Source organism: Dipteris shenzhenensis, chromosome 30 (assembly GCF_047967505.1).
Source record: "Dipteris shenzhenensis isolate YYH24624 ecotype China chromosome 30, Dip_SZ_1.0, whole genome shotgun sequence".
In the NCBI taxonomy this organism is placed as follows: domain Eukaryota; kingdom Viridiplantae; phylum Streptophyta; class Polypodiopsida; order Gleicheniales; family Dipteridaceae; genus Dipteris; species Dipteris shenzhenensis.
The window spans coordinates 28,059,185-28,072,338 of NC_141625.1; the positions used below are offsets into that span (position 1 = coordinate 28,059,185).

General features: G+C 43.3%; 1 protein-coding gene across 3 annotated transcripts in view; it reads right to left on the minus strand.

Annotated features, from left to right (window-relative positions):
- Positions 1–13,154, minus strand: part of LOC147881921 (GTP-binding protein) — a 102,260-nt gene that overhangs the window by 77,513 nt on the left and 11,593 nt on the right. For all 3 annotated transcript variants that reach the window (XM_087402056.1, XM_087402054.1, XM_087402055.1), the window contains exons 4-7: positions 11,708–11,932; positions 10,756–11,024; positions 10,338–10,531; positions 10,130–10,258 (exon numbers count right to left, since the gene is read on the minus strand). In XM_087402056.1, coding sequence (XP_087258182.1) covers positions 10,130–10,258; positions 10,338–10,531; positions 10,756–11,024; positions 11,708–11,932 — 817 coding nt within the window. The remainder of the gene's footprint in view (positions 1–10,129; positions 10,259–10,337; positions 10,532–10,755; positions 11,025–11,707; positions 11,933–13,154) is intronic.

Genomic DNA, 13,154 nt, shown 5'->3' on the forward strand with positions numbered 1-13,154 from the left:
CAGGTATTTCAGTAAATGTCATTACCTGCCCCCTTTCTTGTAATTGTACCTTTAATACTTCGTTGTTTGGTTCCCATGATCTTTTCCGAGTTTATGGAGAAGTTAGGGACCAACAGGTTCACATTCTCTTTGATCCGGGCAGCTCTCACAATTTTGTTAATTACAAATTTGTGCAGAAGATGGGGCTGCCCACAGTACCTAGCGACCACACCTACGAGGTGCAGCTTCCAGCCGGGAAGCAGTTTTGGGATCGCAAGGTTGAAGCGCTTCCCATCCGGATTCAAGCCTACACGGGAGCTCTCACATGTTATGTTATGCATTTAGAGCATGTAGACTTGCTGATCGGGATAGAGTGGTTTAAAACCCACAATATCCAGATTGGATGGACGGAGCATACACTTTCTTTTGTAGATAAAGGCACCCAATTTTGTATTCAGTGTGATAAGATTATCCCTTCTCAGGGGCCTATTGTATCTGCGATGCAGCTTCGGAATATATTGAACACTTATCATTATGATGTCTATCAGTGTGTTTTGATTCCACTTTCTTCATTTATTGTTTCGGTACTTAACAAAAATGAATTAAGTGTGTTTGAACACCGAGAATTGAGAACGTTGTTAGATAATTTTAAGGACGTATTCCCAGCTCAACTGCCGGAAGGTTTACCTCCAGAAAGGGCAGTAGATCATCGCATAGACTTAGTCCCAGGGGCTCAATCTATCAGTGTACCACCGTATAGGATGAGCCAGGTAGAGGAGGATGAGTTAGCTATCCAGCTTCAGGATTACCTGAATATGGGCTATATCCGCCCAAGTAAATCTCCTTGGGGTGCACCTGTCCTCTTAAGAAAGAAGAAGGATTCTTCCTGGAGGATGTGTATAGATTATAAACGACTAAATAAAGTTACAATTAAGAACCGCTATCCTTTACCTCGTTCTGATGATTTGATAGACCGTTTGGCCGAAGCGAAGTATTTCACTAAGATTGATTTGCGTACGGGTTATCATCAAATCCGTATCTATGCTAAACACATAGATAGGACCGCATTCCGGACTAGGTATGGTCATTACGAGTTCCTCGTATTACCTTTTGGTTTGACCAATGCTCCTGCTACTTTTCAGCAGATGATGAACAATTTGTTCAGAGATTATCTGGGCAAATTTGTTGTAGTGTTCTTAGATGATATCTTGGTATATAGTAAAACGCTTGAGGATCATATAGGACACCTTCGGGTTGTCTTACTTATTCTAAGACAGCATAAGCTTTATGCCAAGATGAGTAAATGTGACTTCTTTATGAAGGAGATCATTTACTTAGGACACAAGATTTCTTCTGAAGGTATTAGCATTGATCTGGATCGTATCCAGAAGGTTTTAGAATGGCCTATCCCTCAGACTGTGAAACAACTTCGCTCTTTCCTAGGATTTACGGTATTTCTTCGGAAGTCAGTCCGTGATTATTCACAAATCACGGTACCCTTGACCAACATATTGAAAGGTCGTGGACGCAGGTCTACTCAACCGATCCCTTGGAATGATGCAATGAACAAGGCTTTTGAAACCTTGAAGTTATCTATCAAGGAAGCACCCGTTCTTGCATTACCCGATCCTACCCGGCCTTATGTTTTAGAGGCTGATGCGAGTGATTATGCGATTGGGGCAGCTCTATTCGAAGAGGGCAGACCTGTAGCTTTTGAGAGTAAGAAGCTAGACGACACTCAGTATCGTTGGCCCACACTTGAGAAGGAACTTTATGCGGTAGTGTATGCTCTCAAGGTTTGGAGACACTACTTGTATGGTTCAAAGTTCCTTGTATTGACTGATCACCAGTCAATTAAGTATGTGTGTGATGGATCAGACTTGAGAGGAAGGAAAGCCAGATGGGCAGAGTTAATGCAGGATTTTGATTTCGAAATACGTTATCGTAAGGGTTCGTTGAATAGTGTGGCGAATGCCTTAAGTCGAGTTAAGTTTGTAAATGCTTTGTCATTTACGGAAATATCCTCAGACCTATTTCAATCCTTGAGAGGGCTATACGCAACTGATAGTCATTTCAGTTCTTATTGGCAAAAAGTCCAGGATGGGAATTCCATGGTTGACCAGGACTCAAGGATTGTGCCACCTAGGATACAGGCGGCGGGAGGTCAGTGGATGATTAGGAACGGCTTGCTGTTCCAGAATGAAAAGATTTGTGTGCCTGATGTTCTCGACCTTAAATCCAAGATTCTCTGGGAGTGTCATGATGCTCCTAGTGCGGGACATCCAGGTATACATAGGACTCTGTCTCTTGTGAAGCATACCTTTTATTGGCCTAAGATGCGTGCATTTGTAGAGAACTATGTGGTAGGTTGCCGAGTTTGTCAGGTTACTAAGGCTGAACGCCTTAGGAGCGCGGGCTTATTACAGCCATTACAGATTCCAGGTAATAAATGGGAAAGTATTTCCATGGATTTTATTACTGGTTTGCCTCGTACGCGCAAGGGTCATGACTCTATTTGGGTCATAGTCGACCGTTTGACAAAAATGGCTAGATTCTTACCTACAAGAACAACTATTTCAGCTGTTCAGTTGGCTCACGAGTTTGTGGACCACTTGTTCAAGCTGTATGGTTTGCCATCTGACATAGTCAGTGACAGGGACTCAAAGTTTACAAGTAACTTCTGGACACTTGTATTTGAGAAGTTGGAAACTACTCTAAGTATGAGTTCCTCAGATCATGCACAATCTGATGGCAGTACAGAAAAGGTCAACCAGTTGGTTGAAGACATGCTTCGGGCATATGTATCTAAGAGACAGTCTTCATGGGAAGATTATCTACCCATGATTGAATTTGCTTACAACAGTGCAAAGCATTCTAGTACAGGTTATAGTCCTTTTATGCTTATGTACGGGTTTCAACCTAAGTCACTAATAATGGTAGGATTAAAAGGAATTCAAAATGATGCTGCTAAGAACTTCTTGCAAGACATGCAGGAAATGTTGCAGTTTGCCAAGGAGTCTATTAGAAGTGCCCAAGATCGGGACAGATTTTATGCTAATAGACATCGTTCACCTAGAGAATTCTCTGAAGGAACGATGGTATATTTGAGAATTCCTAAGGAATCCAAGAGCCTAAGTACTGGTTTGGTTCCGAAATTATCCCCCAGATACTGTGGCCCATTCAAGGTCATTAAAAGAAGCATATCGACTAGAATTGCCTCCTGATGTTAAAGTACATCCAGTCTTTCATGTCAGTAGACTGAAAGAAGTATTGGGTGCAGATGATCAAATTGTTTCTCCTCATGAGATTATAGAAGTTACAGATTTAACTTTTATTCCTCACGAACCTGAATCTATTCTTGAATTTCGTGAAAGACAGATTCGAAATCGTACTATCACGGAATACAAGATTAAGTGGAAGGATCGTGTTGAGGAGGATGCAACATGGGAGACATTACAAAACCTCCAAAGAACATTTCCCGATTTCTTAGCGAACTCAGGAGTGAGTTCTTAGAGGAGGGGGAGTATGTCATGTGCACGGATTGGTATCTGACGTGTACTAGTTACACAGAACTAGCTCAGGTTAGCCTGGGGAGGCTTAGAGCTAGGCAGGCTTGATTCTCGGGTTGAGTGGCAAGGGTACGAACTATTTATAGGTCTTCGCTATTTTTGGCGCCGGGGCCCGAGTCTATAAAAGAGGCCCAGGGGGTTCAGTTCTCAGTGTGCAGTTGGGAGCAAGTCTCGTTCCCAGGTGCTAGGTCTGATCCTGGATTGTGTCGCGGACGCGCGCCTGCATCTTAGCGTAGCCCAAGGCCCAGTGACAGATCCAAGGCTTCACAGCGCCACCTGGTGGTATGGGACACCAGGCTGGTTGGGATCTGATTGGGAGTTCGTGCCGGTAGCTCAGCTCGTGGCTCGGGGGGACATCTTCTGACTCGGGATCACATCCCGTAGATGTCACGGTTGGGTGGTGAGCAGCCTGCTCAGTTCTGATGTTGTGTGTGGTTATTTTGCAGATCAGGGGTTTCAGGAGTGCTGGGATGTGTCAATGATGCTCCTCGAAGAGAGCTTTGCACTGATATAAGTTTCGTTTAAATCGGACCATCGAGCGAAAAGTTATGAGCAAAATACTGACAAGGGGTCAAACTGTCATGAAAAACACATGCTCCTTATACTGGTGCCAACTTCGGAGAATACTACCTCCATGATTAGACTTCATCAACGATCCAAGTCCCATAGAGATCACCTAGGAGGGAAGGAAGAGCTCTCTTCGTGACTTGGAAAATAGATAAACCATGTATGCGCAATAAGCGGCCTAATAGACAACACTTTTGAGCACTTTGGAAGAGAAAACAATGGAAAAAGGGAAGAGACACTCAAGAGAGAGAACCTGAAGTGACCTTCATTACCAATAGAGTAAGACTCCACTTTAATGCAACTCAAAATACTACAAACACAAGGGAGAAGAAGAGGTTTCATACGTACAAGAGGAAGCGGAAGCTCCAAGACTACTCATAGAGAGAGAATGAACTAGAGAGAGATGAACTCAAGAGTCTACATAAGAGAATATCTACAAGAGGGAGAGAAGGCTCATGGAAGAGGCTTGAGGAGAGTAGAGCTACAGCAACATGAGACCTAATGGTGAAAGAGATGATGAACAAAGGAGAGAAGGGCTCCTTTTATAGAGATTTTATCACCCTCATTCACCCATTTACAATTGCTGCCTGTAGATTCCTTTTCCCATGAATCACATAAGCCCATATGTCACCATCCATGTCCTTTTTTGCTATTCTTGCCATGTGTCCCATCAAAAGATGCTCAAGACTCTTAAAGTATTGAGAAAGTCAAGAGTCTCTCCACATAGAGCCCATAGAAACCCTCTCTTTTCCATATATCCACATCCTCCTTATTCCACATAGGAATTCTAGAAGGATTCCTCTTGACTCCACACTCCTCCACATGCCTTCCACACGCTTGGCATGTGGCCTCTCTTATATTATTGGAACACATGGACATGAGCCCACTTCTTTATATGACTCACTCTTCCTATTTTCTAAAAACCCCATAATATTCCATACACAAATAACTCTCACCCTATACCAAGGTATTTATCATTCATACACATGGTATTTACAATGATCCATTCCACTCATCCTCTCAATCCCATACAATATCTTAGAAAATAAAAATAAGTGAGGGCCGCTAAGCTATCACTTGATACTCAAACTCTTATCAAACATAGAAGAAAACAATACCAATGCCAAATAAAAAATATCAACTTTTGGCGTCACAGCATGCTTCTAAAGTGTCATTAAGCTGCCATAGCTAGAGTGCCCATACCTGGCATGCCATAACTACGCATTCTGCATCGCAACAATGGGAGTACTCACTGAAAATGCAAGATCGGATCTTTTCTCATATATATCAAGCTGAAAAAGACCCCGATACAAAGTGCCACACAACATCAAAGCATAGTCATTCTCTTTGTCTCTGACTGCACACTTAGCATCATCGAATACAACCTGAAATCCTCCTCTATTAAGAGAGGACGCTGAAAACGAATTATTCTTTATACCTGGCACATAGAGAGCATCTGAAATTCTGAAATCTCTGCCATCAGTGGATGTGAGAATAATGTCCCCCACTCCACATACTCAATAAGAAGAATTATTTGCACAAGTCACCTTCTTTTTAGTAGGTGGAGGATGCAGAGATGTAAAAAGGTTCTTCTTAGAAGTGATGTGCTTAGAAGCACCACTATCAAAATACCAAGTATTCAGTGTCTCATTGACACTGAGAGAGCATGCATCCTTTGAAGGATCATAACTGCAAGTCAAGCAAGCATAAGGGTCATCCTCAATAGTGGCTGTAGCATCTGAACTATCCACTGAAAAATCTGAAATGCAAGACAAAAAGGCATAGTGCTCTTTCACAAAGTTGGCTATAACATCTCCCCCATCATGTGCATGAGGAGCTAATGCATCTGACAGAGCCATACCTGAATCCCTTTTCTTTTCTTTAGCTATGTGTTTCTTGCATTCACCAATATAATGACCTGGCTTCTTGTAGTAATGACAAATGCCCTTCTTTTTAGGCTTATCTGCATCACCCTTAGCCTTATAAGAGGGCTGTCCTGAATCATCTTTATGCTGATGTGTGGCCTGATTGGCATGTTGCTTTGGCTGCCCTTTTCCCTTGGGCTTGAACTTACAAAGAATGGCATGCTCGCTAGCCCGTGTTGCCATATTTCTTCGTGTCTGCTCTTCCTGCAAGAAGTCCTACCAACTCGTGAAAAGAGAGAGGATTACTGCCCCCCTCAATGACAAATTCAGCGAGGTGTGAAAACCAAGATAGGACTCGGGAAGAGAATTCAGAGTGGTGGTAATCATCTCTGAATCCGGAATAACTTCATCAATATTTCGCAATTGCTCCCTCAAATCCTGAAGCTTTGTGAGGTGAGTATTCATGGAATCTCCCTCATCCATATGCGTATGAGAAAGCTCTCTCTTCAGAAAGGAAACTCTGGCATCATTTCTTGCTACAAACATACTCTCCAATATCCCCCGAGCTACCTTTGAGGTCTTGCATGACCAAATGTGAGGAATAATGTACCTCTTGACAGAAAGAGAAATCACTGATAGAGCTTGTGCATCTCTAGAATCCCATTTTTTCTACCCCAATTACTTGTGCTGCATTTTGACCTCTACCCCTGCCTCCAGTTGTAGGAGTGATAGGTGTAGCCACAGAATTTGGCCTTGCTTCATCTCCATTGACATAATCCCAAAGATCTGTACCAACCAAGATGTTGCGAAACATAAAACTTCACAAGGAGTATTTGGTGCCATCCAACTTATCCTCCTGTGTGAGGGCTCCAAACACCTCATTGGGGTTGTTCTGAGCCATTTTTGCCAGATAAACTCAAAAATACAGCAAACTGAACAAGTAAAATCCTTTCCTAGGATGCAAAATGCACAAGTAAAATCTACCAAAGAAAATGTGCCCACAGTGACAAATACTGTCACAGCCTATCAAAGGCTCGAAATGCATCACAATGCTCTGCTAATGCCCAAAAATCTGCAAGAAATCTCTGCAAGAATTCCCAAATATCTGCAATGTGACTCAAACTGAGTCCAAAAAAGGCCTGCAAAACTCCCAAATTGCTTTTTCACTGCAAAATTGCAACCCAAATGCAAAAGCCCCAATTTCTCTGCAAAAATTGCAAGCAAAACCACAAAGCCCCAAATTCTAGAGTGGATCTTGCAAACTGATTGCAATGTCTGCAAAAGAATAAAATGCCCAAGTGCCTGACTCCCGCGAAAGGGCACCTGCAAAGACTTCCTGGCTGTAGTACAGATGACACGTGTCTGTACGGCAGCAGGAACACAAATGTACGGACAACTTGCAACAGGTACGGTACAGACAACTTGCAACGGGTACTCAACTGTACGGACTTACAGGCGCTAGGCAAAAACAGTCGTATGACTATACGGCGCTGGTACGGACAGAAGAGTACGGACGGGAGCAGGCAGCAGTACGGATTTGGTACGGAATGGCCATAGGAGCCTGCTGTACGGTACGGATGACCCGTACTATTGTACAGCAGTATGACAGATGGTGATGCTGCAGGTGTATGGAGCAGACTGTGCATACAGGGTACGGATGGGCTGCAAGCTGTACGGGCACCATACGCTTGTACACACAGAGTTCAGCTCTTGTGTACGGACGACTGTGCACGGAGTTCAGCTCCTGTGTACGGCAGCTGTATGGCACTTGTACGGAATGTGCAGCTCGGGCTGTACGGACGAGAGCTGCATGCGTGGGAGCTGTACGGACGGGAGCTAGCTGAGACCGAGAGCAGGGAGCTGGGAGAAGATCCGGGAGCTAGGAGCAGGTCCAAGAGCTTGAACTGCTCTAATACCAAATGTGAGAACAAAGAGAGCAAGAGTGAGCAAGAGTGAGAGCTGAACATAGGTCTACTGAATAGTGGACTGAAATGAAGTAAGTACAAAAAAGAGATGAGGGGTTTTGTCTAAGTTACAAAACCCTATCTTATCCACTAACCGTAGTTAGGGATTAGACTATGGTTAGGGGAAAAAACCTCTAAGAGGGAAAAGTGCCCCTAACCCACTTATTACATTACATTGGCCACTGCCTAGAATATAATAATAATTCTAACAATCTGTAGGGCAGTAAGGCACAGCTTCTGTGGAAGATGATCTGCCCATAGGGGCTGCTGATGAGGGCCAGTAACAATGGCACAGATTGTAGCAAATGAGGGTCAGGGGGCATATATAGCCCCTGTTCCGCATCAGCCAGCAATCTGCTGGCCGGCCATCTCTTAGACTGCCGATTGAGTTTTATATATTGCATAGTCTGTGGATGTGACGTCAGTTGACCAGATCTCGAATGGGGCACAGACCAGCCCCTCCCCTTTATAAGGGCCATTTGGGGCCCTGCCAAGACAGCCACTGAAGCTCACAGGAGCACACAGCCTAAGGAGTTCAGGGCAGGGTTTTGACAGTAGATGTAGAGCCTCACACTGAGGTACATATGTAGTAAGTTGCTGTAGTACTTATATACCTTCACGTAAGACTAGAATACAAATTAATTGTTTTATAAAACAAGCAAAAGGTCAAGGAAAAAAAGGGAATTGTAAGTGACTTTACATAAAATTCTTTGTATACAAGAAAAATAAAAAATAGAAAAGTTAATTGCTGCAGTACTTGTGTATGAGTTGTCATCTGTCTTAATGCCATATACATTTGGCATAAAGTTGGCTGTTCATAATGGCTCTCATTTACTCCAGAGCGATCTTAATGGCTCTGAGAGTTTATTCTTGTGCACACAATTGTCGATTGCAGTTGGATTTACATCAGGGTTTCTTTTGGTTCAAGATTTTTCCACTGAGGAGTGGTCCAGCTAGGTATCAAGATGGTAGGGCATAACCATAGCTTTCTCCAACAACTTAGCACAATATATTTACATTTGTCCTACTTGCACCTTCATGTGCTTTCCAAAAGCCTTTGAGATGTGCTAGCATTTTGAGAATGCCAAAATGTGCCTTGCAGTAATTGCATATCTGTTTGAGCATTGGAAGTGAAATTGGCTACGGCCTTCATGTAGGTTTTCAGTAAAACGACTGTGTTAGGCGATGTGGACAGCTTAAGTTAACAAGCTCATTTTGTTTCATAGAAGAAAATTGTTTCCACTCCTTTTCCCCCACAATCATACCCATCTTATAATGTTTGAAAAATATTTCAAGCTTTTCTTCTTCAATGTCCACATCCTGACAGATTTAGGGGGGCAAAATAAAAAAATAAAAAAAATATCATAGCTATGATAAGCCTTGAGAGCCACTATTTGTGATTGGATATGGATCCAATACACATCCACAAGCATCTTCCACGACTGACATATAACTTCTCACTTACTCAAGAGATAGGATGTGCTGTCCAATGGGTAATCTCTATCTGTTGCAAAAGATGGTCCATTATTAGCTGCTCCAGAACCGTATAAGAATAATAGAAGTGGAATTCGCAGAAGAAATATCAGTTGATACAAAAGGTCAATCAAAGCTGTTGACGGTTACAACAAAGTTTGGGTAAAAACCAGATCTATTAAAGGGTGATTCAGCCTCCCACCTGAAGAATGGTTCTAATTTACCTGATTTGAAGGACTTCAAAAGTAAACTACAATTGTTGCATCTTGACAAAATGTTTGCCAAAGACTTGTAACGTCTCACAGGCACTTTATGTGCCTAATGAATTTATCACTGGCTATGACCTATATGTAAAATGGACAAATTGGATAGTACAGTTAAAAGCACACATACACAAACAAATTAAAAATGCGCACACACAAACAAGTTCATATCATAGTGATAAACGTCACTGATCAGAATGCATTTTTAATAGTCTAGTGGACCTTGGTAAAGAGATTTATTGCAGGCCCAAGGGCCATGTAAATAGGTTGAATCATCACTAATAACAGAGGGATGCCTTTGATTAAGATTCAAACCAGATTCCTGATTACAAGTTCAATTTCCTGTAGCAATAACCTATATTCTTAATGACTGTGTGGTTCTTATATATGGTGTTGGTTTTTGGTTTGTATGCACACAAACACACACGTTGCCAAGGGAAAGTGCAAACCTCCTCTCCATCTAATACTAGTGCAACAATATTTGCCCTCATGAGACTCCGCCTCGCATGCATGGCACTTAGAGCTGCTGGGCCTTGCTTGTTGAGTTGTGCCCTCTGCATCCACCCTGCTGTATCCACCTGCATATTCACGACAAGCTCATCAACTTCATTGAGCCTGCATGTGCAATCAAGACTACCATGCTGAATGAGGACTTACAAGATATACAGTTTTGTTGTCATATTCAAATTTGACCCTAACAGCATCCCTGGTTAAACCAGGTTCTGGCCCAGTAAGTACACGCTCTTGTCGAAGTAAAGAATTCAGAATTGTTGATTTCCCAACATTCGGGCGGCCTGCTATGGCTAGCTGCAACGATAATGAATCTCCACTTTTATCATCAGAACTCAATTCTGGCTTTCACCACACAAACACATCAATTAGATGCCACAGAATCAATCATCCCCGTAAGTTGCATTAATGACAAACCAAAAGCCACCCAGAGACAATGACAGTAAAATGAGACCAAAGAATTTGAGTTTCCCTAGAACCAAGCAACAGAAGGGATGCTTCAAAAAGGAAGGCAGCAATGCCTATATTTCTTCTTTAAAGGATTTGTGAAGGCAAAATAGAGCACCTTGAGTTGCATTTACATACTCTTGAGCCTCTTCAATCAGTGGCCGTAAAGTTTGATAGAGATCACTCAGGCCTTCCCCAGTTTCAGCAGATACTGCAACTGGATCACCAAACCCCAAAGTATGCGCTTCACCTAGGTTAGCCACAAGCATTCCAGTAGCATCTGCATGCATGCCTTCAGCTTTGTTCATTATCAATACCACAGGAACAGGTGGACTTTGCTTCCGTAACCATTTTCCAACTTCTTTATCCAGTGGCTGCAGACCAGCTCTGGAACATGAAATCAAAAGGTTCAGTGTGACAATCTACAACACAGACTCTATACTAGGATGTATATATATACTAGATGAATCCAGGGACATGCCCAAACTCATCCTCTAAAAACACAACACATAGTGCAGTTTCAATCTCATGATAGTCACTCATAAGGTTAAAAGCCATAAACTCCATCACGCATAGCAAGGACTACCTACTATGACATCCCCACCGACGTCATCAGCACCCAATGGTGGGTGTAGATAATAGTATAGACATATGCTCACACATACAAATCCACACACCCACACATACTTGAGCATCCATTTATACAAAGGTCTTTGTACTGAGTTTCTGTTGGCACTCCAAAGGTGAAGGCAGACTCAGCCGTGACAAAGACTAGCACTAAAGAACAAGGCTAATAAAAAACTAGTCCACATTCTCTTCATTCAAGCTACAACTGCTTGTGAAGACTATATGATTTCATTTAAGGAGCGTCTAAGTGAAAAACGCTCAGAAAATCTAGCTGATACGACAACGCACCACTTAAGACAGATAGAATTTATTGCAATATCAGCAAGCCACAACATGGATGAAAACTTCACAAGCTGAAATTTGCATGTCTGCTAATACGGCGGGAACATATACTAGTGAATCCCAGGACATGCCCAAATAATGAAAATGTAGAAAGACCAAACCTTCCATCAATAAGAAACAGAGCCAGATGGCAACGGGATAGGGCAGTGGATGTTATTCCAGCCGTCCGAACAAGTACACTTTCAGGATCGGCTTCTGTTTCTAGACCTGCAGTGTCGTATATGACAAAGCGTAAGTCTCCAATTTTTGCAACACCCTCTCGGACATCACGAGTGACATGCGCATCTGGTGTGTTATAAACTAAGGCTTCCCTCCTCTTCGTCAACCTGCGAGATTTATAGAAATGGTCAATGCTAACCATCAGAATCCCTGAGGCATTCACAGCTTCAAAAGCACAAATCAAATGCAAGAAATACAATGCTTTGCCACAGACAATCAAACATCATCTGAGCAGAATAAAATTAGAAGCAAGGGTTTCATCAAAGAAGAGATATCTGTTAGTATGGCTCAAATCCACATATTTACATGTATAATTTTCATTACCAGGTTTAAATACGTCATCTGGTAAATCAGATAGGGAAAAGCCCCTAAGTTACCACTTTGTGCTGCTTCATTCATCTGCTCCTCTCCCACTCCCTGTCTGTCCATCTGCAAACTCCACCCCTGTTCGTTCCTTCCTTTGCAGCCTCCCGCCTGCTCTGCTTAGCCCACAAGCACTCTGCTCACGGGAGGTGAGTGTCTGGTGTTCTTCCCCATGCTTCCCTTCTCCCCAGCCCTCCATGCCACCCTTTCCTCCTTTCAGCCTCCACCACGCCTGTCCCTTGCTCCCCTCACAGAGGCACCATACAGTGCAAGCCTTACCTGCAGGTCACCAGACCCCTCAGGCCTTGGTCTGGTGCTCAGTCCCCCTCGTTCCAGCACTGGCTCCCCTTGGGAGTCAAGCTGGGAAGGTTAACATACAGGTAGCCAGGCCAAAATGGGCCAACTGCAAGTCCAACCCCTCAATGGGTTGTTCACCACAGTACGGACTAAAGGCAACTGAAAGAAACCCCCACCTGCTGCAGGGTGTTTCTGGCTATCCACGACACCCCTTACCCATCTTCTCTTCCCTCCTTTGGCCTTCCCCTCTCTTCTTTCCTTCCATTCCCTTCTTCCACTCCCACCTCCCCCTCTTCATTTCTCTCCTTCCTTTCCCTGGAGTCTATTCTCTTTCCCTCCTTCCTTTCGCTCCATTCCCTCTTCCCTTCCCCTCCTTCCTTTCCCTCGAGCCCTTCTATGCACCCTCCATCTCCTTCCTCCTTTCTTTTCTTCCCTTCCCTCCATTCTACTTTCTTTCCCTCATTCCTTTCCCTTCCTCTTTCCCTTCTTCCCTCCCTTACCTCCACCCCTCCATTCCTTTTTCCTTTACTCCTCCTTTTCCCTCCCTCCTTCCCTTCCTTCCCTCCATACTTTCTTCCTTTCCTCTCTTGTGGAGCAGCTTGTACCTTAATGTTAGTGTGGTAGTTAATGTAACCCCTAGGGCTGGCTAGAGGAGCCCAAATGGCAAAA